A 27,972-nucleotide genomic window follows, 5' to 3' on the forward strand; every position below is an offset into this window, starting at 1 on the left:
AACGCGGGGTGTGGCTTGGCCGGCCCGGGCGCAATGAGGCTGCTGCCCGCTGGGTGGCGCCGATTTCCCGGGGAGGTCCTTTCTGGGCCCCCGGCGGAGGTGGGGGAGAGGCGGGCAGGCACGGAGCGAGGCCAGGGAGCCCTCTGCGTCAGCCACTGCTCGCTGCGCCGCGCCAGTACCAGCCAGGACTCATCCGCAGCTCCATGCTTGTGCCCGGTTCGACTCGTCCATCCTCCGAGAAGAGGCAGGTACGTGCCACCTGTCGCAGGTCGGGGAAGGGAAAAGCTAGGGTCAGCACCAGCTTTGAGACTCGGAAAGTAGGGTGTCAAAGACAGTCTGGGCAGTCTGGACTTGAGAAATGTAGGGCAAGGGCCAGCTGTGCGGAGGGGGGAACTCCAGCTGTGGGTGCCAGTGTGTGAGAGGGGCTGCCAGCTGACAGCTCGGGGTGCCAGGAAGAGCCATCTGTGTGCTGATCAATGTGTTCTGAGGAAACACTGTAACCGCGGGTACAAGTCTCCCCGCCCTGTGTGTTGTGTGGCCTGTGAATGATGCCTGGACCCTGACACCCCCTCTCCCCACGTGTGTGCAGCTAACACCCTCCCTGTTGTTAAACATTCTGGGGCTGTCTCTTGGTCAGTTTTCCAAAGCGGGGGAAGGGGCTTAGGGGGAAGCTAGCAGTTAAGCGGAAGGGAAAATTTTTCCACCAATCCCAAATCAGAAAGAGGCAACTTTGAAATTCTCACCAATCCCAAAGCAAAAGCAGCCATGCAATGTTCTCTGACATGCAACTCGTCCAGGGGAGTCCTGATCAACTGCTTCTAGCTCTTCTGAGAAAAGAGAAATCCTAGCTCTTTACCCCAGAGCTTTTGAGAATGAAGTTGAGTTGAAGATCCTAGTAAGGGCTGCTTATCTCCCCAAACACAGGCATATAAACTTGTGTACACACACACACACACACACACACCAATCAAACCACAAAACAAGAAGCATGCAGAACTGGTGGATGGGCTGGGGTGGGGGTGTCCCCTACTCTTTGATGCTGTAGATGCATGCCGCTCTGGAATGAGGATTGGAATGAGGGCGTCCTCTAAAGTGCATCACCAGGACCCAGTCTGAGTCAGTACCTTGTGCTGAGACAGGGTGGAGGCACCAGCCCCGGGGGCCTTCCAGTCTCCAGAGAGAGCCATCAAGAAACAGAAGAATCATCTTGGGAGCAGACAGGTGCACTGAGGCCAGGGAGGTCCTCCTCTCATGACCCTGTCCAGCCTGCCTTTGACACCCTGGAACCCTGAGCCCTCCAACAGGTAGACTGGAACTGCCCCTCGGGAGCCAAGCATTCCCCCGGCAGCTCGGGCAAACTGTACTTGATAATTTTTTTTCTGAGCAAAGGGGAAAGGATCCCAAGTAGGCTTGGCCTGTCACCTTGGGAAAGTGGCAAAATCTGTCTGAACTTTCCATTTGGGGGATGTGGACTGGTTCAGAAAACCACAAGGCTAGTGTCTGGCACCAGCAATCCCCTGAGGGGTGGCCCACCGCCTTTTTCTTCTAGGAAGGGTTGCCTGCTACAACTAACATTAGTAGTGAATAGACGAGTGAACATGGCCAATAAGCTTGTCGGTTATTGAACCCTTGCTATGTTTGAGGAAGCTTAAAACTATTATTTTATCCTCACCATTGTGAGACCTAATCATGACTGTTATTATTCATGGGTTTTGTTTGTTTGTTCCTTTGGGTTTTTTGTTTGTTTTTGGTTTTGTTTGTTTGTTTGCTTTTGGTTTTTGGTTTGTTTGTTTGTTTTCCGAGACAGAGTTTCTTTGTGTATCTGCTTTGTAGACCAGGCTGTCCTTGAACTCAGAGATCTGCATGCTTCTGTCTCCCAAGTGCTGGGATAAAAGGCATGTGCCACCATGCTAGCTCTATTATTCATGTTTTACAACTACATAGCTAAGATTCAGAGACTTATCCTCACAAGCTCTCTTAGATCCAATAAGGGGAAGAGTAAGAATTCAAGCCTAGACCTAGAAGTCCACCATAAAAACAGTAGTAGACTGACACTCCAGTGCTAGTCTACCACCTCTCTCTGTCCATGTCCATGAGGAGTAGCTAGGTCCTCCCTATCTTAAAATTCCAGCAGTCGGGTTAGCAGTTTGGCCTCTTCCTGTTCGCTCAGCCTGTGACTGACGGCACTAGAGAATCCACCTTCTCCATGTTTGGGACTCAAATTCATCCCCAGCCCTCTGCTCTGTCCCCCCTTGATCCTTCCTGTTATTTCCAAATATCCTCTCCCAGGATTCTTGCTCATTCTCTCTTGGCTTTCACCCAGCCACTAGGCATCGGGTGGAAGGTGGGCTTGTCACTGCCCCTTTAATTCTCCTGGGGCTTGGAATGCAAGTGAGTTGCCATCTCGGAGAGGTCAGATAAGATACTATATATATCTAGCTAGCAGTAACCTGAGCTCCGGATTACCGGGCCCCAGTCAGACTCCGACGCTACACAGCAGTCTTTTCCCTGTGGGGAAAGAAGCCCCTAGGTACTGTCCAGTGCCCCTGGACACAGGTCAGTAGCTCTTGCTTTGGTGTCTGAACTTCAAGGACAGCTAAGTAAGCCCTCGGTGAATTTGGGAGAGAGCATTTGAGAGGCTGCCTACTGGACCTGGTGAGTGCTGTAACCAAATGCTACTCAAGATATGGGGACAGAGCACAACTGAAGCCCTAAAGGAGGGGAGCGAGGGACTCCCCAGAGCAGGGAGCCCTGGGAGGGGTACTTGGGCATAGGAGATGGGAAAGAAAATTGCAAGATGCCTTCTGCTTCTAGGAAGCCTGTTTCTTTGCTTTTTCCTGGACTTGTAGAGACATCTATTCCTCCTAACCTCAAATCAAAAAGCACCCTGTAGTGAGCCCTCCTGGGCCCACCCACTTCTCCACAAGCCAGGATGCTTGTCCTAATCTCTTTCATCTCTGATCTCTTCACCTTACCTCCTCATCTCCCATCCCCTCCCAAGGTCTGGTCACCTCCTAAACTCAAGAGAAACGGAGACCTGCATAAATTTCTTTACAGGAACCCCCCCCCCAGAAGTCGAGAGGATTCTGTGATAAAAGTGTGTGGGTTGCTATTAACCAGCCTCTGATAGAAAGGGGTACTCGCACCAGGTCAGAGGGTCAGGCTCAGGGCTCAAGAGGCCTAGCACGGAAATGTATACCTCTTGCCATTTTCTCTACATCTGCCAGGGTGGTCACTCGTGGCCAGAGAGTGTAGCAAGGGATCCAAGCAGCCAGGAGGAAGGGTCATAGGTGTGATGGGGTGTCCCCTCTCACCTCTTACTCCTCAGGTCAGCACATTCTGATACAGTTAGCAAGCAGCTTTGGGAAGCTCTGAGGTCACCATTGTGGGCATTCCCAAGCACCTAGTGAGACTGACTGGGACTCCCCCTGACCTGCCCTGAATGTCTGGGTAGGAGGAAAGGGACTTAGTGCTGTTTGGGGTGTGTCCATGAAGTGTCTTGTGGGGTAGAAGAGCTAAGTGCGGGCAGTGACAAAGCCATGGATGTGGATAGATAGGGCTTTGCCTCAGAAAGATGAGCACATCCAGACAGAAGGGAGCATAGAGTCTGCTAAGGTGTGATGGATCACCGGCCCTCTGCCTCCAGGGCCAGGAGTGCCTGGGATTCTTGAGGCGTAAGTCCCTCCTCTAGCTGGGCAAGTTTAGGGAGCCCTTCACGTGAGCTACAGGAAATGACAATGACTGATGACAGTGACTTGATGATGCCAGGTGGTTGGCTGCCTCAAGGGAACAAGATTCATCTCAACCCCTGATTCACCTAGTGTGGGTACCTTGGGGAGTGGGCTAAACAGCTGGGGGAAGGAGACTCAGGGATATGTCCACCACTAGGCTGGGGCCCAGGAGCCTGGGCTGGGGTAGATGCCAGTACCAGAGGACACACAGAGCTTGGCAGAGCAGATGAAATAGAGGCCTCTCTCACCATCTCCTGATCGGTCTGTATTGTGCCGCGGCTCGGGTTACACCAGGCTTCACTTTCATTCACTTACAGTGGAAAATCTAGGGGCTGCTTCCGCAAGGAGTCTGCTCTCCCAGCTGGATAAAGGGCATCAGCATCCTGGAGGGGTCCTCCCAAGACTCCACAGGCTGCTCTCAGATGGGATGGATGGCTTCAGAGTAGCTCAGTCCCATCCAGCACCGGCACTACAGCAGCCTGACTGTAGGAGATGATCCATATTACTTGCAGAAAGAATTGTTTCCTTATCTGCAGGTAGATGTATTGATAACATGACTGTTTAAAGCTGCCGGGAGGACTGAGTTAGTGTGCTATATAGCTCAGGTCGGTGCAGTTTTAAATGTTAAGACCTGTTCAGATCTGAAGTATGAACAATAAAATTTTACTTGAAAGTTTCACTATTAGGCAGGGGCTCATACTTAACAATCCCAGCATTTGGGACATGAGACAAGGCAGAAACTTTGAGGCCAGCCTAAGCTATAAAGTAAGACTTGTCCAAAAAAAAAAAAATCACTATTTAAATTTCTTGGACATTTACCTTTTTTTCATTTAATGCAAACAATATAGCCTTCACAATTATATTTGTAAGCCTGAGAATTTATGTGTCTGAAAAAGTTCAAGCTTACATCTGCCCTGAGATATTCAGGAGTCTACATTTGAGGACACTGCCAGGAAGGCTAGGGAGGACCGAGTGCACACAGGATGAGGCTGTCCAGCAGACAAAGCCAAAACTGCATTCAAGGTCCTCAGTGAGTTGTATGCTTGGTCTGTAGGTGTGTGGGACCAGTTGGCTGAGAGCCATAGCTGCATGGCTCCAGTGTCCCCACAGGAAGCCAAGTGCATCTATGCAAAGCTATGCTACCCTCCCAGTTTCTGAGGGAAACTTTGCAAAATGATGGAGACTCTCAACTAGAAGAGAGACATCAACATCTCTGTGAAAATGGAATGAAGAAGGAGCATGGGTAGGAACTACCGCCGTTGTCCAAGGTGGCAGGCACCCGGGAGGCACAGCCAGCAGCCACATGCCTGAACTTGCCAGTTCTGGAAAAACAATGAGAGGAGCCAGGCAGCAGGGGCCCCACACTGGACAGGGAGGGGTGTGGGGGATCCCAGCCAATAGGCTGGCCTCCCACTGCCCCATGAAAGAGCCATTCAGTCCCAGCCGTTCCTGTGGCAACAGAGAGACTCAAAGCCATGTGAGTGCTGCCCTTCCTGTCCCTGTCTTGCACAGCAAGGCCACAGGCAGATTCCCCAACCGAAGCTCCCACCCATGGTGCATCCAGTAGCCTCCAGGGACAGCAGGACCAGGTAATGCCAAGAGATATTGTCTTCTCGCTACAAGGTGCTGGGACTTTTCTCCTATAAAAGTAGGGCTTAGTGGAGGGGAGAGATGTGTGCAAGGTTTCAGCTCCGAAAAGAAACCTTCCTCTACCCTGGGAGCTGTGAGGTAGACATCAGAGCTGGCAGTTTCCAGGAGCTGTGATAGAGCAACTGGTGGAACTTTCGGGACAGGAGAGACTTGGCAGTTGCCTGCCAGATTGGAGCAGGCAGGAGAGCCGGGATTAGGGAATCCTCCTCAGGGTTCTCTGAGCTAGAAGATGGGGCTCCAGATTCAGGCCTTAAAAGTGCCAGCGCTGTCTGTCCCTGTTGCTGTATCTTGTTTGGCCTGGGCACTTAGTGCGTCATCCTCGAGGCTAAGAGAGGTCACAGGCTTGAGGCAGTGCCCACAGAATACCAATTCCCTAGGAGCCTCAGTCTGGGAGAAGGGAGGGGGAGCTGGGGGGAGGAGCCATGAGCTCATTGGTGGGGGCCAATCTGATTGGTGCTGGGTGTCCCAGAGCCCAGCTCTCAAGGTCTGGAGTCTCTTTGACTTTGCATTATTGATGGGGTTCTTCAAAGTGAAACAGAACAGGTCAGGTCCCCTACTCCCACCCCTAGGTCTCTGTTTACTCCCAGTAATAGTGGGGGTAAACAGTGATTTCCCCCCTCTCCGTACTTCAGACCCTCACCCAGTTACCATCTCCCAGAGCAGACTGGAAGTTCCATGGGAGAAGAGAGTGTAGTGGACAAAGAAGTGTCCATACAGGGTGTTCCCCTGAGCCAGGCAAGGAAGACAGTCAGATGGACAGCCTTTCAGGTGCCAGCCAGGGCTAAAAACTACCAGAGGTCTCGGCACAGTTAAGGAACTCCGTTCTGTGGCCACCTCCTCACCCTTCCACCTCTGCCTCTATCCTGAGCCTTCAGTGGCTTGAATTTCTTTCTATAGCCTTCTGCCAAGCTCTCAGCATTTGGGGCTTGGCACAAACTCCTCCCTGCCCTAGTGAGCTGGGCTGCTGGCCTAGGCAAGCTGTGGGCTGCGTGAGCCAGTGTCTGCTGAGCGGCTAGATGTCTACCCACTACCCACTTAACTCTCTAGGGGTGGCAGGGGGAAGCCTGGCGCCTGGGCTGAGGTCGAGCCGGCCAGGCCAGGGGATGGCCAGCCCTGCCATTATTATAGATTACAAAGGGAGGAGCTGGGCAGCCTGGCTGGGCTGGCTCGGAGAGAAGATAATAGCCGGTCATTGTTAAGCGCTTTCCCGTGTTATTATCTCAGTCCTCACAACAACCCTTCGAGATAGGAATCCTGATCATTATTATGCTCATTTACACGGGAGGAAACCAGGGCTCACTAGTATAACTGCTCGACTAGTCTGTCTCAAGGAGGGAGTCAAAACCAGCCCTGGGGCCAGTGAGATAGTTCTGCAAGTAAAAGCACTTGCCACCAAACCTGAGGATCAGAGGCACCCCCCCCCCCAAACATGCATGGTGAAAAGAAAGGTAGAGCTGACTTCTACCAGTTACCCTCTGACTATCATATATGTGTCCTGTGTGTGTATGTGTGTGTATGTTTGTGTATGTGTGGTGTTCACACACATTACACACATGCACACACGGAGGGGGGAGGGAGAGGGAGAAGAGAGATTTTAAAAATCACATATGCTACTGTTAAGATTCCTGGATAGGTCTCCAGACCCCACACCACCCTGATCCCCGCGCCCCCCCCACTTAAGGGTCTCTGAAGAAAGAAGCCTGGTCCTCCATGCCCCTTTCTCCAAAGCACCTTCTCCCCTCTTGCCCCATGGTGGAGGAGTTCTAGGAGTCTCCAGAACTGCCTGACTCTCCTGAGGAACGGTAAAACAAGGCTGGTGGGAAAGGGTACAGGGCCACGACATGGGTTCCACTCCTGACTCTCCATAGCATGTGAATTTGGGCAAGCAAGCATCACTGCCCATAACTGTACAATAGGTTAAAAAGCACGTGGCCTTTAGGGCTGTCCAACCTCCACATTCGGGGATTAATCTACAAAATCCTGAAGTCTGGTCATGTCTGAAGTCTGCAGTACAGCATCTTGACTCCAGGGGGCGCCTCTTGCACAAGTCAAGTAACTCCCGGGATCAGTTTGGCCCCTGCATGGGTCCTAAAATCTCCTAGGAGGCCATAGGTTACTAAGCTCCACTTAGAAGACAAAGTCAAACTCCAGGAAGAGAATAGATAGGTTCTACCTCACCAGCATTCCCAGTGAGGTCCCCTGTGTGACCAAGCAGGTACCTGTGTCCAGAGAAGAGTACTCAGGGAGGTCTGGAGACCAGGGTCCAGCCCCTCTGCTAGACATATCCTCCCACCTCCCGCCATCACTTCCTTTCCTGAGACCCCCGTTTCCTCACAGTCTTCCTGACATTTCCGGGAGGGGGGTCTTTTATACCTGAAGGTTGCCAAAGGTAAGGAAGCATGTATAACTCAAAATGCTCATTGTCCCCTATGCACTGAGGGTGGTAGGATCCCCTAGCCCCCAGCCCTTGCCAATTCTAAAGTTCCTGCCAAGACTTCCACAAAGACCCACATGAGATTCAGCTGGAGTCTCTGACATCGAGGGCTGGGGAACTGGAGAGACCCTTTGGTGATTTTTCTTGGGGGTACATGAGTACACCCAAGCCAATGTACATACCTGTGTTTCTCTGAAGCTAGCCAGCCTATTATAGACAGCCTGTTGAGCCCTAAGGTCCTGGCCCACCTGTTAAGAACAAGCACACAGCGTGGGCCTGGTGCTTTGCTGGGCCCTTGACAACTGTTTTCCTTGTCTTTCAGCCCATGAGGCTCCCAGTACCCACTGAGTACCACCCTGAAGGATGTCCCAGCTCTCCTCCACCCTGAAGCGCTATACAGAATCGTCCCGCTACACAGATGCCCCTTATGCCAAATCGGGCTATGGCACCTACACCCCTTCTTCCTATGGGGCCAACCTGGCCGCCTCCTTCCTGGAGAAGGAAAAACTTGGTTTCAAGCCGGTCTCCCCCACCAACTTCCTCCCACGGCCCCGCACCTATGGCCCCTCCTCCATCCTGGACAGCGACAGGGGCCGCCCCCTGCTGAGATCTGACATCATTGGGGGTAGTAAGCGGTCTGAGAGCCAGACCCGTGGCAACGAAAGGCCCTCAGGCAGTGGACTCAATGGAGGCAGTGGATTTTCTTACGGAGTTTCCAGCAACTCTCTCAGCTACCTGCCCATGAATGCCAGAGACCAGGGGGTGACCCTGAGCCAGAAGAAATCGAACAGCCAATCAGACCTGGCCCGGGATTTCTCCAGCCTCCGGACCTCAGATAGCTACCGGACTTCAGATGGCTACCGGACCTCAGACGGCTTTAGGATAGACCCCGGAAACCTGGGTCGGAGCCCCATGCTGGCCCGCACACGTAAGGAGCTCTGTGCCCTGCAGGGCCTCTACCAAGCAGCCAGCCGTTCTGAGTACCTAACAGACTATCTGGACAACTATGGTCGCAAGGGCAGTGCACCACAGGTGCTCACGCAAGCCCCTCCCTCCCGAGTCCCTGAAGTCCTCAGTCCCACCTACCGACCAAGTGGCCGCTACACACTGTGGGAGAAGAGCAAGGGCCAGGCCTCTGGGCCCAGCCGCTCCAGTTCTCCAGGGCGAGACACCATGGTGAGTTGACTCTTGGGGATCCGGTGAGGGAATGGGGAGACAGCCAGTGTTCTAAAGAGCCAGGCTAGGAACAGAACTCCCAACCTGACTGATGACTGGTGGCAGGCAGACAAGCAGCGGAGGTCATCCCCCACGATGATCAAGCATGATTTGGTGGCCCCATTGCTCAGAGCCATGGGGAAGGGCTGTCCAGTGCTTCAAAGACCTACACACTTGGAAATGGTCCAAAGATTCTCTAGAAGGTTCAGACACCCCTGTCTGCTGTTCTTCTCACTCTGTGATCTCCCATCCAAAAATGTCAGGGTCCTCCTCTGTGGACTCTGGTCCATCCAGGGCTGGATGGCACAGTAGAAGTGATCACCATGTTTACCTGTGTGGAGAGCCACCCTCCCACCCCACCCCTGCTCTGGATGGTTCTCTTCCTGTCCAAGCATGAGATATTAGGTAGCAGGACTCTCTGCCTGATGCTGACAGGCTTAAGTTCAGGGTATCTGGATGGTAGGGTTGTATCTTTAGAGAAAATAGTGTAGAGTCTTTTGTCTAGAGATAGAGATGATCTAATACCTCAGTGCTCCAGCTTGCCTGGGCTGGAATGAGGGGAGAGGCTCTGTTGGAGATTAACCAAGGGCTGGCATGGTCTCCCTCACATCTAATCCCTGAGCAGGCCTCCCTGGGGCAGGGACTACTTTCCTCCTCTCCTGTAGTTATTGGTGTGTCCAATAGGTGGCGAGCTCTAAGATCTAAAGTGATCGTATCTCTACCTCCCTCCCGTGTGCCTCTGGCAACTCAGAGCTCAGCTGACCTGCTGATTGCACGGATGGATGGATGGATGGGTGAATAGACTGGGGTGGGGGTGGGGTGGTGGATTAATGGGCAGAAGAACTCATAGGTAGGCAAGCGAGTGGGTAAGAGGATTGGGCGCTGTGTTCTGTTTCCTTATAGAGCATATGTCCTTTATAAAGGAGAGCTATGCCACAGCAGGAAATAGTGCTTTAGAGAGCTTGTTTGGGACTAGGGACCATAGCTGGGTCATAGGCTAAAGTGTGTCATGACGAAGGGCCTTGGGACAACTTTGATAGTATCACTTAAAGTAGTTTGGCCTTGCTGGGCCACCTGGGAAGTACCATGGAAGATACAAAAGCTATGTCTCACAGGACATTCCGACTCTAGCTGTCAGGGTTGGCTACAGGCACAGGACGCTGTAGGGCCCATTCGAATCTCGTCCGGTGTTCACGAAGCTGATGGGCAATGAAAAGGCTCCTCTCAGTAGAGGGAGCCTCTGCTGGCTCTTCCTTTGCTCAGAAGAAGGACCTCTTCTCGTATATGCATGCTTCTCTGTGGGATCTGCAGGCATTCGGCAGTAGAATCACCTATAGGCTTGACAGGTCCTCTGAAGGAAACACTCTCAGGACAGAGCCTTAAAATCTGCCCTGTTACAGGCTTTTCAGGTTGTCTAAGCCTTCTGGGCCAAAGGCTACATACACTCCAGATTCCCAACAGCTGCTGTTATCTGTCACCTTCTTCCTGGAGTCTGCTCTTCCCTTTCCCTCCATTTCTCCTGGGGAACACCTGGCCCTACCCCAGCCCTGGGCCAGAGAGGGTTGTTTTCAGAAAGGACCTCAAAGGGGTAACAAATACCCTGAGGAAACTCAGGTACCTGAACCTGCCTCCCTCCCACCTAGAAGCAAGGCACAGCTCTGTTAGGTGGTCAGGAGTGCCCTAAAGCCAAGCTAGCATTTCATCTTGAGCTCTGCTCAGTACAATACCACCAACCAGGAGAGACCTCTACGGTCTCACTGCCCGAAGACCGTCACTTAACCTCAGCCCTCTTATGCTCACTTCCAGGGTTTGATTGTATCCTAAGGAAATGAGAGCAACTTTTTTTGGTGCCTTGAAATCTGCCCCATCACAAGCTTCTCAGTAAGCTCTACTCTTCCAAGATGGCTTCTTTCAAAAAAAAAAAAAAACAACAACAACAACAAAAAAAACCAGTGCAGCTTCTTCTCACGGTGCTGTTTTTCCAGCTCTGAACTCTGTCCCCCACACACCTCTCAGGCACTGAGAACTCTGGGCCCTCCACCTGGCTTTCTCTGGCGGTTTCCTCAACTCCCAAATCTGTCTGCTCTCCTGTAAAATGAAAGCGCTCATAGTTTCCACTTCATAAATTACTGTGAGAGAGCCTAACACATAGTAGGTGCTCAGTAAAGGTCAGTCATCTTTGCTCCTGGCTTTAGGAGACAAGAGAAGTGGGAGCCAGTCCCTGCCTTCAGTTCACTTCAGGAAATCCATGCTTACATGATTACACCAGGAGGCAGGCCTGCGTGTTTGTGTCTTCAGCGGTAGGGAAGGGAGAGGTCACCTGAGGCTGAGATAGGCTGCCCGTGACCTCTGAGAGGCACAGTCTGACCCTTTAACTTTGGATACCTATCAGCTCAGATGGATTTCCTCTATAAAGTGAACGTTGGCACCTGCCCTGCCCACCTCACAGGGTTGCCACAAGGCTCAAATGGAGCAATGAAGGTGGAGGCATCTCCAGCCAATAAGACAGTAACGGCCAAACCTAAGCTTGGAGCTTCACAGGCTCCACTGAGCATGAGTAATGGAGGCACCACCGACATGCCAGTGAGTGAAGGTGCAACTCAGCTCTGGGGCTCTGAGGGTCTCCCCCTGAGGCCCCACTTTCACTGAAAAGGCAGGATGATGAGCCAGGAGCCACCAAGGTGTTTCTGCCCTCCCACTGAGGATTGCAAGCCAGCCCAGGTGGCTCAGCCCTGCAGAGAGCCTAGAGCCAGAGAGCACAAACCCAGTTAGCACCCCATCGCCCCACCTCTTCTGTTTCTGGGGCCTATCGAAGGACAAGCTGTTCCCACTGAGCTCTGCCAGGCCTGTGCTTTAACCCTACAATCCCTCCTAATCCTCCTATGATCCACCCCCCCAGCTGCTCCCTGGCCAGCCCTGGCACACTGCCTGCTGGCCTCAGGCCTTGCACTTGCCCCTCCCAGGCCTCACCCCCTCTCCCCAAGAAGAGCCACGGGTTGGCCCAGGGCCCTTCCAAGCATAGTCAGCAGGCTAGGAACCTGCCTCTTCCACCCAGAGGCAGGGACTGAGGCCCCAGGTCTGGCCTAGGCTGTTTTCTGGCACACACACACCATCTTAGGCACCCTTCCTCTCTGCTCGGGGGAACTGTTTCTAGGAGTGATGGAATCTGAGTCTCTGGGTCCTGTCTGCCACTGGGGTTGCTGACTCATGTTGAGTTCCAGCTGTTCAGTGACAGGGAGATTATATAAGTCAGGGCCACGTGATCCTCCCCTCAGGTGGGACTCTGGACTTGAACAAGTGGAGGATGGCAGAGACTGCCCAAGAACTCCAGGACAAAAAGCAGACTTTCCTCACCCTGTCCCCTGCCTTCTCACTCTGTTGACTCAGCCATACTGGACTGCACCTCTTTTGTCTTATTTGTCCAGCTCAGCAACCTGAGACCCTGGGGCCTATCCTTACCTGGCCCACCCCAGCCAAGGCTTAACCACTCCAAGGAGGCCAGACTTCCTGAGGGTTTCAGTCTGTGCTAAAGGCACTCGGAAGAAACATGAACTGAGAGTCCCCAGGACCAGAACAAGCCCTAGCTACTGAGAAGGAAGAGCAGAGAAGGTTTGGCCATGATTATTAGAATCTCTGTAGTGCTAATGTCTCCGTCATGGGAAGACTGGCTATGGAAGAAGCCACCCTTGTCATTACTTTCCAGCTCCATTTCTCAGTTGATGTCCAGAACCCTCCATCCATCCTGTCTTCCCTTCAGCCACCCACACACCCCTCACACACAACACTCTCCAGGATGTCACTTTAAGTTAATATGATGCTTAGGTGGGGCAAAGCAACACAAGTTAATCCAAGCCTAGCAAAATGTTCCCTGCCCCTGGGGGCCCGCTCCACTGACCATCAGCCTCAGAAACAAACATCATGTTCAGAGCTCAGAGCTGCGCACGTGGTCCCTTGTCCCCTCTTAAAACTAGCACCCGAGACAGAGCTATAAGCAATAGAAGGAAGTGTGTGGGCTTCTAGAATATGGCTGGTTCAGGCCAGATTTCCTGGAGCTTGAAAGAGCACGGAACATTTGACCTGTGGGGTTCTAATTGCTACAAGGAAATAGTTTCTGACTGCTGATGGGAAGGGTAAACTGACTCTCTTCTACAAGGGACACTGTGGGCTGGATGCCCACAAAACCTTCCCAAAAACTCAGAGCCCCTGCCTTTTCAGGCCTCAATCTTGCCAGCAGAGAGACACTTGCTAGGATCTGGGCCACTGGCCTTGAGACATCTTCCTGAGCCAACCTAAGCAGCATCACCAAACCCTGGACAAAGCTGCCCACTGGGATCTGAGAACAGCAGGATGGTTTCAGTCCCTGTCCTTGTAGAGCGAACCCCGACTGAGGTAAAGTAAATGACCTGTCCTATACCAGAGGCAGGAAATAGCTCAGAGAAACAGTGGCTTTGGGCTGCAGGACTCAACCTAGCCCTCATGGCTCTATATATTTCAGACTTAAATCATGGAGCCTCAGCCAGATTCAGACCCTAAAGGACTATCTCCTTTTTTACCGAGCCCAGTTTAGGAAATGGCTCTGAAGAGACAGTGTCTCACAGGAATTTGGCTAGTTGAGGAATAAGCCATAGATCTTCCTCGGCTGCATTTAGCAACAGTCAGACCTGCTGGACAAGACTGGACGCTGTGTGAATCCGTTTCACTCACCCTAGATTTCTCAAAATACACCCATGCAACAGCTTTCTCCATCTGTCCCTCCCCGCTACCAGAAACACCCACACCTCCCCGGCAACCTCCCGAATCCCAGGAAAGAGGGAGAAGATGGTGCTGGCAACGCGCCAAGATGGGAGTGCACATGTAATTAAGTCTAAGTCATGGGGACAGAGGCCATGCTACAGTGGGCGAGCATCTCTTGGACATCACCCCCGCCCATAGCACACTTGCTCGGCACGTAAAACCAGACACACCCCTTCCCCTTGAGGTCAGCTGCATCTTGCAGGATTCCCAGCAGAGCTGGGTCTGGCCCTCTTCATTTAAGGCCTCATTAAGGAACCTCCAGGCCTGCCCTAGAGGAGGGTCCAGGGTGCGGGAGCAACCAAGACAAGCCACACAGCATCTGAGCCCATTTGCAAGTTTTACAGCTATAAAACAAAGATAAGCACATTCGGATAAATTAACAACGTGCAAATTGAGGGGGTGAAGTAATGGGTGTTTAGAACTGGGTGGAATTAATTAGGGAAGGCTTAGAGTTCCTGTTTTGTTTGGTGTAGCTCTGGGGGTCAAGTTCAAGGCCTAACTCTTCCACTGAACTGTGTTGTCGCCCCCTCCAAAAAAAAAAAAAAACAAGCAAAAGCTGATTTGGTCTGGCTTTTATTGGTCTAAGGGATCAAGCCCAGGGGTTTTCATCTGCTCAGGGAACTGGTCTATGTGTTTTTAAAGACAGGGTCTTATGTAATCCAGCCTGGCTTCAAATTTACAGGCCTCCTGCTTCTGCCTCTAACATGCTGGAACTATAAGTGTGCATCACCACATCTGGCAAAACTCAAGTTTTGAATAGAATTTACAAGTAGACAGAAAAAAAAGGGGAACATCCTAGAATTTCTTAGTACCTGTTTTAAAAGTGTGAGTTTGGCTCTAAGTCTGGGTTCAGTGCCCTACAGAATCATTTATTAAGTTTTGAGGTCCTGACAGAACACTGACCCCTCTGGCACATAAAGTCCCTCACCTATAAATGAGAAGTAATAGTCAAAGCTCATGGTGTGCTTATGGAAATTAACCAGCATAGTGTATATATAAAGACCATAGCCCAGTGCTGCTTGGTCTTTCAAGGGACTTAATGGTATGTGTGTGTATGTGTGTGTTCGGCCTTAACCTGGGCTAGCCTTATATAGCTAGATAGCTAAGGATGATCTTGAGCTTCTCATCTCATGGGATTACATATATGTAAGTTTATGTAATGCTGGGGACTGAATCTAGGGCTTTGTGCTAGGCAAACAGTCTACCAACTGAACTGCATCTAGCATGCAGTCTCTTTATTACATTCATTTACTTATTGTGTGTGGGCACACCCTTGCCTCAGCACATGACAAATGACTTGCCAAATTCATTTCTCTCCTTCCATCAATTGCAATCGAGGGTTCCAACTTGGATCTTTAGGCTTGGTGGCAATCACCTACACCCCATGAGCTATCTAACCAGCCCTCACGTATTGTTTTCTTAATGTTTTCTGGTTAACATGTGTAATTATACACAACAATGGAATCATTATGACATCCTCATACATGCATCTAATGTGTTTTGACCATCCTCCCCCAGGCCCCCCTCTTTCATCTGGCTTTCACTTTCGCTGCTCCCCTTCCTTTTCCCAAGCAATCCCTCTTCTACCCCTACCCGCTTTTGGGGACCCTGAGTTTCCTTAGAGCTGCTTACTTCAGGAACATGTTTAAGAGATTATTTACAGAAGTATGAGCGCCACCAGCTGCTACACTGCTCGAGGAAAGCATTAAGACAGGGTCCTACTATGCAGTCCAGGCTGTCCTCCTGCCTCAGCCTTCTAAATGCTGGGATTACAGGGTAACATGCTCAGCTAGGTCACTTTTCTTTCTTTTCTTTTATTTTTGTCTTCAGTTGGTTAGTTGGTTGGTTGGTTGGTTTTTCAAGCAGACTTTCTCTGTGTAGCTCTTGGCTGTCCTGAAACTCTATCTTTAGACCAGGCTGCCCTTCTATTCAGAGATCCACCTGCCTCTGCCTCCTGAGTGCTGGGTTAAAGGCTTGTGTGCCCATGTGCTGCCACCACCACCAGCAGCAGCCTACTTCTGTTTCGTAAATCCCAGCATTCAGGGGGCAGAAGGCAGGAAGGATCTCCATGAGGCTACATAGCAAGTTCCTGGCCAGTTAGGGATACATAGTTAGTTCCTTAAAATAAAATAAAATTATTGTATTTACTTTGTAAGTGTAGAGGTCAGAGGACAACTTGTATGAATAGGGGCTTTTCTTTAACCATGTGAGTCCTGGGGATCAAACTCAGTCAGTCTTGGAAGCAAGCATGTTTGCCAGCTGTGCCGTCTGTCCAGCACCAATCCTGTTTCTTAAGAGCAGAACAGGATCAAGGTAGTTGGTGGCAGGGATCAGAGAAACACGAGGAGAATGATAATGGAAAGAGGCTATGGGTAGACAGCTTTACAGCCTCCTGGACCACGTGCGAGATGCTCTGGTTATCTCACAGCAGTGCTGTGATCAAATGCGAGCACTGACGCGCAGAGTGTGGGACCTGCCCCCTGGAAAAGGGTGTTGCTGCAAAGACGGAAGCTTGGAGACAAGGGCCGTTGCAGTGCGTCCAGGGTCCAGGTTGGGTCAAAGTCTGAAGATCGTGCCTCCAACCGTGACAGTCCTCATTGCCCAGTGGCTTCCTGCTCCCTCCTTCTCCTCCTCCTCCTCCCTCCCCCCTCCCACCAGTGCTGAGGATATGATGGTGAGAGACTGTCCGTACTCTCCACCTATTTGCACCAAATTCCTATTTTGTGGGCGGCCTAGGGTACAACCCACACATGCATCTCAGACGCACTCTCCATGTGGTTGTGGTCGTGTGTGCGGTACGCGTGTACATGTGGGGATGAGCATGCCAGGAGGAACAGAAGCAGCCCACAGATGAGTAACAGCGCACACTGCTGCCTCTCCGAGTATTTTTAAACGCTAAAAATACTGGCTAAAAATAGCCTGCAAGCTCCAAACAAGATACTTTCTCTGGGCAGATTCCTGCGCTTCCCTGTTAGGTGAGGGGGCGGAGCATCAAAAACAAACCCCTCTCCCTAGACACCCCTCCCGGGCTGTTAATCATTGCCCACGTGGGGGCCAGAGACCACTCACACACAAGACCACCCCAAACGTACAAGAAGAGCGTCTTCCTCCCATCCTCTTAGAAAAAGTTAAATTTAAGATTCTAGACGAGATGATTTGGGTAACTGGTTGGGAGGACCCAGAAATGACTCTTTCCTAGAGCCAAAAGGGCCAGTGACCTATTGTACCTGATAAAATGAGCACCGCCTCTCTTGATAATGGGCTAGGCCCAGGTCTAGAGGAGGAGCGGAGCCTTAGCCCCGGAGGTGGTTGGAAATCTTTTCCAGCCAGGTCTCCTCGACCCCTGAGAATGCTGGCCGTCACGAAGACAGGGGTTCCCCGCACGCTAGACGAAAGTGTGCGTGCCTGGGCATTTTGCCCCGAAAAATAACTAGCCGTCCCTAGGGTCTCAAAAGGGTCCACAACCCCAACTTCACAATTGCCTGCTGCCCGGGCGGAGGCCCTCCAGGCTGGCTGACACTTGATCTTAAAGGGAGCGTCTCCCAAGGACCCCAAAGATTGTTTGTTGGAGCCCAACCCCTGGGCCGGCCAGTGACAGCGCGTCCTCGCTTTGCCCCAGTAGGGTTCCCGCGTCTCCGTGGCCCCAGGGTCATCGGCTTTGGGCGGGCCCTGCGACCTCGCCGGCGTCCGCGTGCCGACTCCCGGGGCGGGGCGAAGGCGGAGTGGGGCGTGGTCCCGGGTCCGGCCCCGCCCCTCCCCGGCGCTGACGTAGCAAAGCTGGAAGCTCGGCGGGTCAGCCAGTCCGCCGGAGCACGAGCGCCGGGCCCGGTCGGTTGGCTGCGCGCGGTGGGGAGGTTGAGGCGGAGGAGCGCGCGCTGGGCCCCGCAGTAGCGGTTACTGCCCCACGTCGCCGACGGGGTCCTGTGGGATCTCCGCCGGCTTCGGTGTCCGGGTTGTAGCAAGACACGGGGACTCCCCGTAACCCATTGGCCAGCCGCGTTGGGTTCGGGGCATAGCCCACCGTCCGCTCCGCAGCATGCGTACCTCCTACACCGTGACCCTGCCCGAAGAGCCCCCCGCCGCCCCCTTTCCCGCCCTCGCCAAGGAGCTGCGGCCGCGCTCCCCTCTGTCCCCGTCCCTGCTGCTCTCCACCTTCGTGGGGCTTCTGCTCAACAAAGCTAAGGTACGCGGGCCCTTTTCTAGGACCTCCCACGCTGAAGGTCTGGGGTCCTGCTTGCTCCCGGGATCAACCCCAGTCTACCACGAGTCTCTGAATCCCCGGGATGTTCCTTGCCAGCTTTTTCTCCTCTTTTCCAGGGGTCTCCTGGCAAGGGCTACCCCCTTCCCTAGAAATTGCAGACTTGCAGACCCCTCCCCTGTAGATATCCAAGTCCCTAAGGCCCCCTCACCCCCTTCCCTGGGTGACCCGGGCACCTGGTGGCTCTTGGCCTCTTAATCCCAGTCACCTATATCAAGACAGGTGCTGGCCAGAGTAACCTTGACTAGGGCTGGTGTGTGACTAGAAGGAACAGGCAACACGCTGGACTCGGGGTTGACTCTGTCAAGACCAAACTCCAACAAGGAAGGTGGATCAAAGACTGCCTCCCTTTCTCTGTCCCCAAATGGGCTGTCTCCCAGGGGTCAATCGCCAGGGTGCTTTGACCCTGTGAAGGGCAGAGGTTGTAGACAGGTGAGAGAGTGAGCCCTTCTCTTCCTGGCCCTCTTCGGTTGTGTGGACCGGGCAGCTGATTCCTTGATTGTAGCAGCTCCCTGAGTAATTCTGGAGCTAAAGCTGGGCACTGTCCCTTTGGGAAAGAGAAGGGGCCTGAGCTTGACAGGTCTTATGTAACAGGCACCAGCTCCCGTGTTGGCAGTGCGTGCCCTGCCCCGTGCCAGGGCTACACCAGGCTCCTTGCTTGCCGCCTGGACACATGGCTGACCCTCACCATGCAGATAAAGCAAGAATGGCCCTCAGCTGGGGTCTCCAGTGTGAAGTCACAATCTGAGCTCCCCTTTCTTACAGGCCCATGCCCAGATGCCAACCGGCATTATCCAGTGACAGGCTGTTTGAGCCCCCGCTCCTGCCCTGGCAGAGGAGTGCTGTTTACTATGGAGGTGGCATCTGCTCTCTAGAACAGTGCTACTGAGTCAAAGCTAGGCTTACTGATGGCTGAGGAGCGTAAGGCAGCGCCAGGTCCAAACTTTCTCACCTCTGCACGTGAGTCCCAGCCAAACAGCCGGGATCCTCTCCTTGTGCTGGCATTGTGAGCTGCTGGCGGTGCAGGGTTTCTGTCCCACCTTTTCACTCCTAACCTCTCCGTCCCCTGCCAGCCCAGAGGTAGGATTGTTTGCCCCGTGAGAAAGGTCACTCCTGGGACATTTTGTTCTTCTCTGGAATGGAAAGTGCTGACTTTCCCTGGAGCTCCTGATTTCCTATTCATGGCTGAAGAATATCTGGCCTGGCCTAGAGCAGCTTGGCTACACACACACACACACACCCTCCCCCAAGCCCGGCAAGCCCCCACCTCCTACATTGAGCACTGAGAAGTTGGCAAGTAGGGTCAGGCATGGTAGTGAATGCCTATAATCTCAACCCTTGGGAGACAGAGGCATCCAGACTACATAGTGACTTTCAGGCTAGCCAGGGGTATGTGTGGTGAGACCCCATGTTTAAGAAAGGAAAGAAGATGAAATTGCCAAGTGTTTTAGAGCTGAGGAAATTTTAGATAAGAACATGACTCCACATACATACACACACATATATACATGTATGTATGTGTATATATGTGTGTACATATGACATATATATCATATATATACATATATATGATATATATATATGGGTCCTAATGGTGATTTAGGGGAGCCTCTCCTTTCTTTCAATCCCCCCAAGCCAATAGAAGCGGTGGAACTAGAATCCTAACCATGGAGGATGAGTGCCCCTCCCACCTTCCAGCTGCCCAGTCACACTGGAAACAGGTGTGCCTCTGTAGACTGGTGACCCTGCCCCTTTCCCCACCCTCACTAGTGCTGGGATGAGTACCTGAGCTGAGAGCCCGCCTTGGTGGGTGTGGACATGCTCACCGGTGGTAGGATGCTGTCTCTACAGCCTGTTTAGACCGATGTCATCTTGGGCACAGGGGGTAAGGATTAGTAAAGAGCTACCGAAACCAGATGTGAGTGGGCATCATGTGTGGGCACACCTCGGTGGGTGCCTCCACGTGAGCAACATGAAGATCACCGCTGTGGTGCTTTCTTGCTGGGCTCTGGGGAAAGGGAGACTTAGACTGCTTCATCCATAGCTCTGATAAGATCTTTGTGCCCAGAGACTGTCTCTGTGGTAGCCCGCTTACTTAGAGGGTATCAGCAAGGCAGAATCCACATTTTGCCATTGCCAGGGGTCAAACCTAAGACCTTACAAATGCTAGTCAAGCCTACTTCTGCTGAACTATGACACCCAGTGGTGGGGCCCACAGTTCATCTGGGGACCACATAAGGTTAGCACTGCAGCCAGGGCAGTGGAGGACAGATGATGCTACACCCTACAGGCTGCCCACAGGCTTTCCCTCCAGCTGAGGGTTTAAAGCACGGCTCTTCAGGGTTTTCTCTACCTCCGACCTGACAACTGACCAAGGGAGGGATCCTCTTACTTGTGGGAGGGGCCTGGCACTTCTTGAGAAAAGCCCTCCCTGGGCCTGCTTCTCCCCACCTCCCTTCAAGCTGACAGTCTCCTGGGCTTTGAGCCGCTGACAGTCTCAGAGGCTGTCAGCACATGGCATGAGTAATTTTAGCTGAGTTATTTCAGGCTCCTGTTCTGATCAGGGTTGAGCCGGCCCCACGCATGCCCCAGCCAGTGTTGCTCCAGAGTTGCCTGTTCCGAGGCCCCCTTTCCAAGAGGGGGTGGCAGACTCATCCCCAAACTCAACCACTGTTTCTTTAACCCTTTAAGCCTGAAGGGTTTCTGATTCCTAGGAGGTGTGCCCAGGATTAGCTAAGAGACCTTTTCAAATAACACTGAGAGCCTGTAATCTCACACCTGCTCTCTCTCCAGCCCCCTCCCCAGCCTCCACCGGAGAGACAAGGGTGGCACTGTCAGCCAGGTGCTTCCTCAGCTTGGTGCCGGTGGCCGGTTGGTCGGGATGTTGAAACCTGAGACAGGCAGGGAGGATCCTCCCGCCTTGGCTCAGCCCATAGAAAGCTGAGTTCAGCTGGAAGGAATTCCACCTGTCTCTGGCAATGCCAAATGGCAGGCAGCTGGAGTTTTCCCCAGCTGAAGATCGAAACTCAATTAGAGTGGTTTATCATTTAAATTTCTTAAATGCCAATTATGATGGTCCCTTTATATATTGAGCATCTAATATAAATATAGGTCATTTGAAATAGTACCTGGATTTGAGCTATGAAACCTCTTTTTGTTGTTTCATATAGCTCAGGCTAGCCTTTGGACTCGATATGTATATAGCTGAGGCTGGCCTTGAATTCCTAATTCTCCTGCCTCTGTTTCCCAGGTGCTGGGAATGCAGGCTTTCATCATGCCTGACCTGAACTTGCAATTTCATTCAACAAGGAATTGACTAAATTCCTGAAATTATGACTCCCTAGCCTCTAGTCCTAACCTTTAGTCTCCACTGTAGCAGAAAATAAAGATAGAGAAGCTGGTGTGTAGTAGCTTATACCTGTAATCCCAAAACTCAGGAGGCAGAGGCAGGAGGATTGCCACACGTTCACCTAGTGAGACCCTGTCTCAAAAGAGCAAAAAGATGGGAAAATACATAAAATAGCAAAGCTCGGAAGAAAGTTTGATGTTGAAAATAGGCATTCCTCCATGTGCTTTTCTCCAAGACCCAGATGGAGGCTGAAAAGAGAAGCCTGGTGGTGAAAGGAAGTGTTGGGGAGAGCTAGTACAGACCCAGGGCTGTACCTCACCCTCATGGGACATGTTCTTCACTTACAGAATTCAAAGAGTGCCCAGGGTCTGGCTGGTCTTCGAAACCTTGGGAACACGGTAAGTTCCTCCCAGCTCCTCTCTTTTCTGAAGCCCTCCCCTCCTCTCCTGACTAGGATACTCTTAGAGAGTCCCCTCTATCAAAGGCTCCAGATAGCTTCGTATCCTGTAGGGCAATCAGCACCTGCCCTTCCTGGCTGGTGCTTCAGTGAATTGCAGGGCTCTGTCTCACCCGCCCCCAGCAGGAAGCATGCTAAAAGGAAGTTGCCCTTGTCACTGTGAGCTTGCTGCTCTCCTGGATCTTCCTCCTGGTTCCCATCACTTCCCACCCACTGCTGGCTAGTGTGTCCACATCCCTTTGTACACCTCAATAGGAAGTAGCCAATTATGTGGCCTTCCCCCACACTGGGGACTTGCCTCACTCTGCCCTGCCTTCACTCAGGAAGGAGGAGCCTGGAGCTGTGTGAGAGTTCATTTTGGGTAGGGGAGAGAGAGAAAACCTTTAGATGCAGGTAACCGAGGTGCTGGGGAAGGGTCTCTACCCCATCACAGTGTTTAGTCAGCTTTCCCCTATGACAAATGCATCAGAGAAATCAACCCAATAAAGATGGTGAGTGTGTTGGGCTCAGTATTGGCTTGCTCACTAGCTCTGTTGCTTTGGGCTTGTGACAAAGCGGACAGCACATGTACAGCAAAGCAAAACTATTCATTTCATGGCCAGGATGCAAGAGACAAAGGAGAAAAGAGTGGGGTCCTGCAGACCTCTTCAGGGCAAGCCCCCAGTACCTGAAGGCCTCATCTGTTGAACTTGCTACCACATCCCAGTAGTGCCATTAGCTGGGAATACTTGGCTCATGAAAAACCCAGAACTGTGCACGCCCACTAATTGCCAGATGATCTCTCCTAGTGCTTCATGAACTCAATTCTTCAGTGCCTGAGCAACACCCGAGAGTTGAGAGACTACTGCCTCCAGAGGCTGTACATGCGGGACCTCGGCCACACCAGCAGTGCACACACAGCCCTCATGGAAGGTGAGGAGCCCGTGTAGGTGGGCGTGGCCCCGCCCCCCTTCTCAGCTCTGCCGTACCCCTACCCTTCTAGTTTTCTTTCTTTGCCTGTTCTTGGTTGGGGCTCAAGTTTCAGAATCTGTTGTTGAAATAGCCTTCCTGTGTAACCCTGGTTGGAGCCATGGGCATGATTCTCCTGCTTCAGCATTCCAGGTGTTGGGATCGAAGTGTACAACATCATGTCTGACTCCAGTTTCAGTGCTCCATCTTATTTGTTCTTGATTGGTTGTTGATCTGTGGGATGCTTGGCTTGGTTGGTCGTTTTGGTTTGAGTTTTTTGTTTTGTTTTTGTTTTTGTTGTTTTGTTGCTTTTGAGACAGTTTCATGTAGCGTAAGCTGGCCCTAAATTCATCTTCCTACCTTAACTTGGGATCACAGGCGTGCACTACAAAAGTGCTTATTGTGCTTACAGAGGACCAGAGTTTGGCTTCCAGATCTAGCTCCCTCCTATGGCCTCCTTGGGCACTCATAAGCATGCACACATACCTACACACACACACACACACACATACACTTTAAAATAAAATAACTTTTTAAAAAAGAAAATATCTCAGCCGGGTAGTTGTAATGCATACCTTTAATCCCAGGACTTGAGAGGCAGAGGCAGACAGATCTCCGAATTCCCTGCCAACCTGGTCTATGGAGTTAGTTACAGGACAGCCAGTGCTACACAGAGGAACCCTATCTTGAATACATAATCTCACCTGTTCTCCACCCTTTTTAATGGCTCCTAACAGAGTTTGCAAAACTAATCCAGGCCATATGGACGTCATCCCCCAATGATGTAGTGAGCCCATCTGAGTTCAAGACCCAGATCCAGAGATACGCACCACGCTTCGTTGGCTACAAGTAAGGGCCTGGTGTGCATGTCCTCCCCAAGGTGGCTGGCAGCACAAGCAGGGTCTGGTGGATGCTGCTCACCCACTCACTGTGTCTGGGTTCAGTCAGCAGGATGCTCAGGAATTCCTTCGTTTCCTTCTGGATGGTCTCCACAATGAGGTGAACCGGGTGGCAGCAAGGCCTAAGGCCAGCCCTGAGAACCTTGATCATCTCCCGTAAGTGAGAGGCGGTCCTGCCTCAAGCCAAGCCTTTGTGTCCTTGGCACTTGTACTTCTATAGGAGCAGTGATCTGGGGAGAGACTCAGATTGGCTTTGTTGTTTTTAAGCTCAAACTTTTTACTGTGCATATGTCTGTGTGCCTAGGCCCTTGTATTTGATGGGCAAGCACTCTGCCACTAAGTTACATCCTCTAAGATTGCTTTTGAAGATTAAAAGGTTGAAGCCAGGCATGGTAGTATATACCTGTAATGCAAGAGTTCAAAAAGCTGAGGTAGGAAGGATTATGAATTTGAGACCAGCCTGGGTTAATCCTGGCTCAAGAGAATCCTGGCTTGGATTGTGAGCGGGAGGGTTGTGTGAACAGGAGCGAGGCCAGCACCACAGTGATACATGTAAATGTACGAAGACCCTAATGATAGCTCGTAAAGCCTTCCAGGGTTTGAGCTCTGACCTCGCTGTCTTCCTGTCTGTGGTTCCCAGTGATGAAGAAAAGGGGCGACAGATGTGGAGGAAGTATCTAGAAAGGGAAGACAGTCGGATTGGGGGTAAGTGTATAGACAAGAAAATATCTGCTTCTGTTGTTACCCACTCTTGCTCAAGAAGCCATGGGGATCATTTTTCCCGGCGGACCCTGCTTCTGTCTGTGGCTCTCGAGACTAAGGCAAGAGTGGGTGGGAAAGGAAGGCAAGCATTCAGTGTGTTCAGGATGCCACGGCTTTCTCTCCCCAGATCTCTTCGTTGGGCAGTTAAAGAGCTCCCTGACGTGCACCGACTGTGGCTACTGCTCCACAGTCTTCGATCCCTTCTGGGACCTCTCGTTGCCCATTGCAAAGGTATGCTCAGCTGTGGTCCCAGCGTCAGCATTGCTCTTGGGGCTCTGCGAGGTTGTGTGACCTCTGACCTGGACCCTTTTTCTTTGCAGAGAGGTTATCCTGAGGTGACGTTAATGGACTGTATGAGGCTCTTCACCAAAGAGGATATATTGGATGGGGATGAGAAACCAGTAAGTCACTCGTCAGTGACAGACCAACCACCTTCCCAGTGCCTGACTGGGGAAGGGCCACCCAATCTCACTGCTTCAGGCCTTAAGATCTTTTTTCTAACCCCTTTTGTCTCTTCTTTCAGACGTGCTGCCGCTGCCGAGCCAGAAAACGATGCATAAAGAAGTTCTCTGTCCAGAGGTTCCCAAAGATCTTGGTGCTCCGTATCCTTGACCCCCAGGGTGGGGAGCTGATTTTTTGGGGTGACTGATGACCAGAAGGGGAGGGGGCAGCATAAGGAAAACCTCTGTAGACTTTGTGTGCCGTCCTGCCTCCTGTCCTTGACTCAGAGCAATCACAGACCTGAAGCGCTTCTCAGAATCCAGGATACGAACCAGCAAGCTCACAACATTTGTGAATTTCCCACTAAGAGACCTGGACTTGAGAGAATTCGCTTCAGAAAACACCAGTGAGTATACTAGAGCAGGAGGGAAGAGGGAAGGTGGGAGGCAAAGGGGCAGGAAGCGAGTGAGTTAGGAAAAGATCAAAAGATCAGGACGTGAGCAGGTAAAGTGGTGATGCCCTGAGACAGATCCCCAAAACCCACCACACAGAAGGAGAGAATTGACTCCATCAAGATGCCCTGACCTAGCCAGGTGGAAGGGAGGAAGGGAGGGGACGTTGGGCAGGAATGCTAACACGTGTGCTGCCCCTCAGACCATGCTGTTTACAACCTGTACGCTGTGTCCAATCACTCCGGAACCACCATGGGAGGCCACTATACAGCCTACTGCCGAAGTCCTGTTACGGGCGAATGGCACACTTTCAATGACTCCAGGTGAGAGATGGGATTCCAGCAGGGCTTTGGGACAGCAGAGCTGTCATATGGCTTCCATCTTGGAGCTCTTGCCCCACTTTCTGCCCATCACACACATGTGTGCTGCCCTTTCTGGGACTGTCAGAAATAGATAGGTATGATGGCTCGCATTGTAACCAAATACCTGCGAGGTGAAGGCAAGAGGGTCAGGATTTCAAGGTCATCCTCGGCTACTTTAGCAAGTGTCTCAAAAAAAGGGTTGGCACTGAAGAAATGGCTCAGCAGTTAAGGGTTCCCACTGCTATTGCAGAGAACAGGAGTTCATTGCCTTCTGACACCGTGGACACACACAGCATATGCACATATTTAAAAATAATGAGAATCTTAAACCTTTCAAAGGGCAGAGGCAGAGGTTAACTTGGCATAGAGAAGTTAGGAGACATTTCCTCAAGCTCAGCCACTCTGCTGTGTTCCCTGTGGCCTTCCTTGACAGGCTCTGACTTTTCCCTCATCTTTCCACAGTGTCACACCCATGTCCTCCAGCCAAGTGCGCACCAGCGACGCCTATTTGCTCTTCTATGAACTGGCCAGTCCACCCTCCCGAATGTAGCATTGAGGAGCTACAGCCCTTCCCTCTTCCCTGTGGTGGCCCCACGTCCTAAGTTTTTTTTTTAAAAATTCAGAAAAAAAACATCATAAAAAAAAAACAACAAAATCCTGACAAGTGAGAGAAAAATAAAGTAAAATAAAGCTGCCAAGCAGAAGTTGATACGGCCTGGTCAGGGTCTGGAGTGAGGAGCCAGGTGCCCCTGAGCCACAGCCTGTCAGGGAAGACGGACAGATTCAGAGATGGAGTCAGCGGTGTCCTCGGCTCCTCGGCTTCTCTTGTTTGCATTTTTAAGCTTGTGGTTTTTTCCTGTGTGTAATAAAAACAACAGCGGTCTGTGGGAGAGGACCATCAGTCCACCTGCTGCCCCCAGTGCCACACCTTCTGGGAGGACAGCGCCATCTGGAGCCCGCTGGGAGCATCGCTGCTGGATGGAGCTAGGACCTGCTCACCAGTCCAGAGAGAAAACACCCATGAGCCAAGAGCCTTCTTGACGCTGCTAAGTCCAGGGGTACAGATGGAGGGTGACATCTTTGAAAAAAGCTGGTTTGGGTTTTTGAGAACCCAAGTCTTTTTTTTTTTTTCTAACTAACGAATGTGTTCCGACTGGAGATGTGGTCCTTCACACCTCTCTTCACAGCTGGGACATTGGGCTGGCTCCCTGTTTTTGTTTTTGTTGATAGTTTTTTTGTTTTCATTTTTTTTGTTCTCCAAATACAACCTTCCTAATGCTAGCCCCTGTGGTGCTGGGCGAGTGTTGGCCGGGCCTAAGCATAGTCACAGTAGACCTGGAATCTAAAGTTATTCTGTTTTGAAGTTGCTTTTTTTTCCCTTTAATATTTTGGATGGAATCTAGTTGCCTCCAAGAATTGTGCCTTATAGCATTTGGGGACCAGGGGATAACTTCCCCTTCCTGAGATATCCCTCAGCTGCTTCCCTTTATCCCCGTGCCATGTTGAGAGCCACTTGGGGACGCAGAGTCCTGCCCTTAGCCCCTGGCTGCTTGTACACTGCAGTGGTTAAGAGGGAAGTGGGTAAATGGTGTTTCTTAAGATAGTGTATCAAGCTCTTCCCACCACACTCTCACCCACCCCTGGTCTACTCCCCAGCTGTTTGAAGGACAGCACAGGCCCCTTGTCCCTCAAGCCCCCCTTTAATTTATTCTCTTAACACCCTTATCCCCCACACTTCTGCCACCTGTCCCTTTCTCAGAGTCTCTTAGACAAAGGCTCTCTGGACTGAGCTTCTCAGGGACACCCATACCACCCCTTACCCCTCTTGGCATCAGTCTTTGGTCCTGCCCTGAATGTCTAGGGATGTCTTGTATGATTCTTTGCTGTGGACTTGATTTCGCCCTGGCATTAGATAAAAAAAAACTTCATGCTGTCCGAAGAGCCAAGTTATTCAGATCTAAGGCATTTTGCACAGTGCATTTTGCACCCACAACAGGTGGGCCTGGCTTATGCCCTCAGAACCTGGAGTGTTTGAGTGCCCCAGGACAAGGCACCCAAGACAAGACACCCTGAGTTTACCTGGCCGATGCCCTTCGCTAGGGAAGACCTGTGAACGTGAGCCCAAGGGCTGGTGTACACTTGTTTACTATGTAAGCAAGAGTAGAATGTCTAGTGTACAGTGGAGCCTTGTACAGAATAAATAGTAGCTTTGAGAAGGAA

The 27,972-nt window shown here is 51.7% G+C and overlaps 1 protein-coding gene across 4 annotated transcripts; it reads left to right on the forward strand.

The window, feature by feature from the left end:
• On the forward strand, positions 1–27,972 carry Usp2 (ubiquitin specific peptidase 2). 4 transcript variants are annotated; one of them, XM_031344292.1, is made up of 13 exons: positions 1–248; positions 8,138–8,991; positions 21,779–21,829; positions 22,677–22,800; positions 23,574–23,685; positions 23,781–23,891; positions 24,376–24,440; positions 24,625–24,728; positions 24,818–24,898; positions 25,021–25,099; positions 25,237–25,344; positions 25,593–25,713; positions 26,215–27,972. In XM_031344292.1, the coding sequence occupies exons 2-13, from the start codon at positions 8,179–8,181 to the stop codon at positions 26,300–26,302; spliced, it is 1,857 nt and encodes a 618-aa protein (XP_031200152.1). In that variant the 5' UTR covers positions 1–248; positions 8,138–8,178; the 3' UTR covers positions 26,303–27,972. The 4 variants fall into 4 exon arrangements, with proteins under 4 accessions (XP_031200152.1, XP_031200153.1, XP_031200154.1 ...); XM_031344293.1 differs by having other exon boundaries at positions 1–244; XM_031344294.1 differs by lacking the exon at positions 1–248 and adding an exon at positions 1,046–1,304.

Source organism: Mastomys coucha, unplaced genomic scaffold (genome assembly GCF_008632895.1).
Source record: "Mastomys coucha isolate ucsf_1 unplaced genomic scaffold, UCSF_Mcou_1 pScaffold23, whole genome shotgun sequence".
Classification (NCBI taxonomy): domain Eukaryota; kingdom Metazoa; phylum Chordata; class Mammalia; order Rodentia; family Muridae; genus Mastomys; species Mastomys coucha.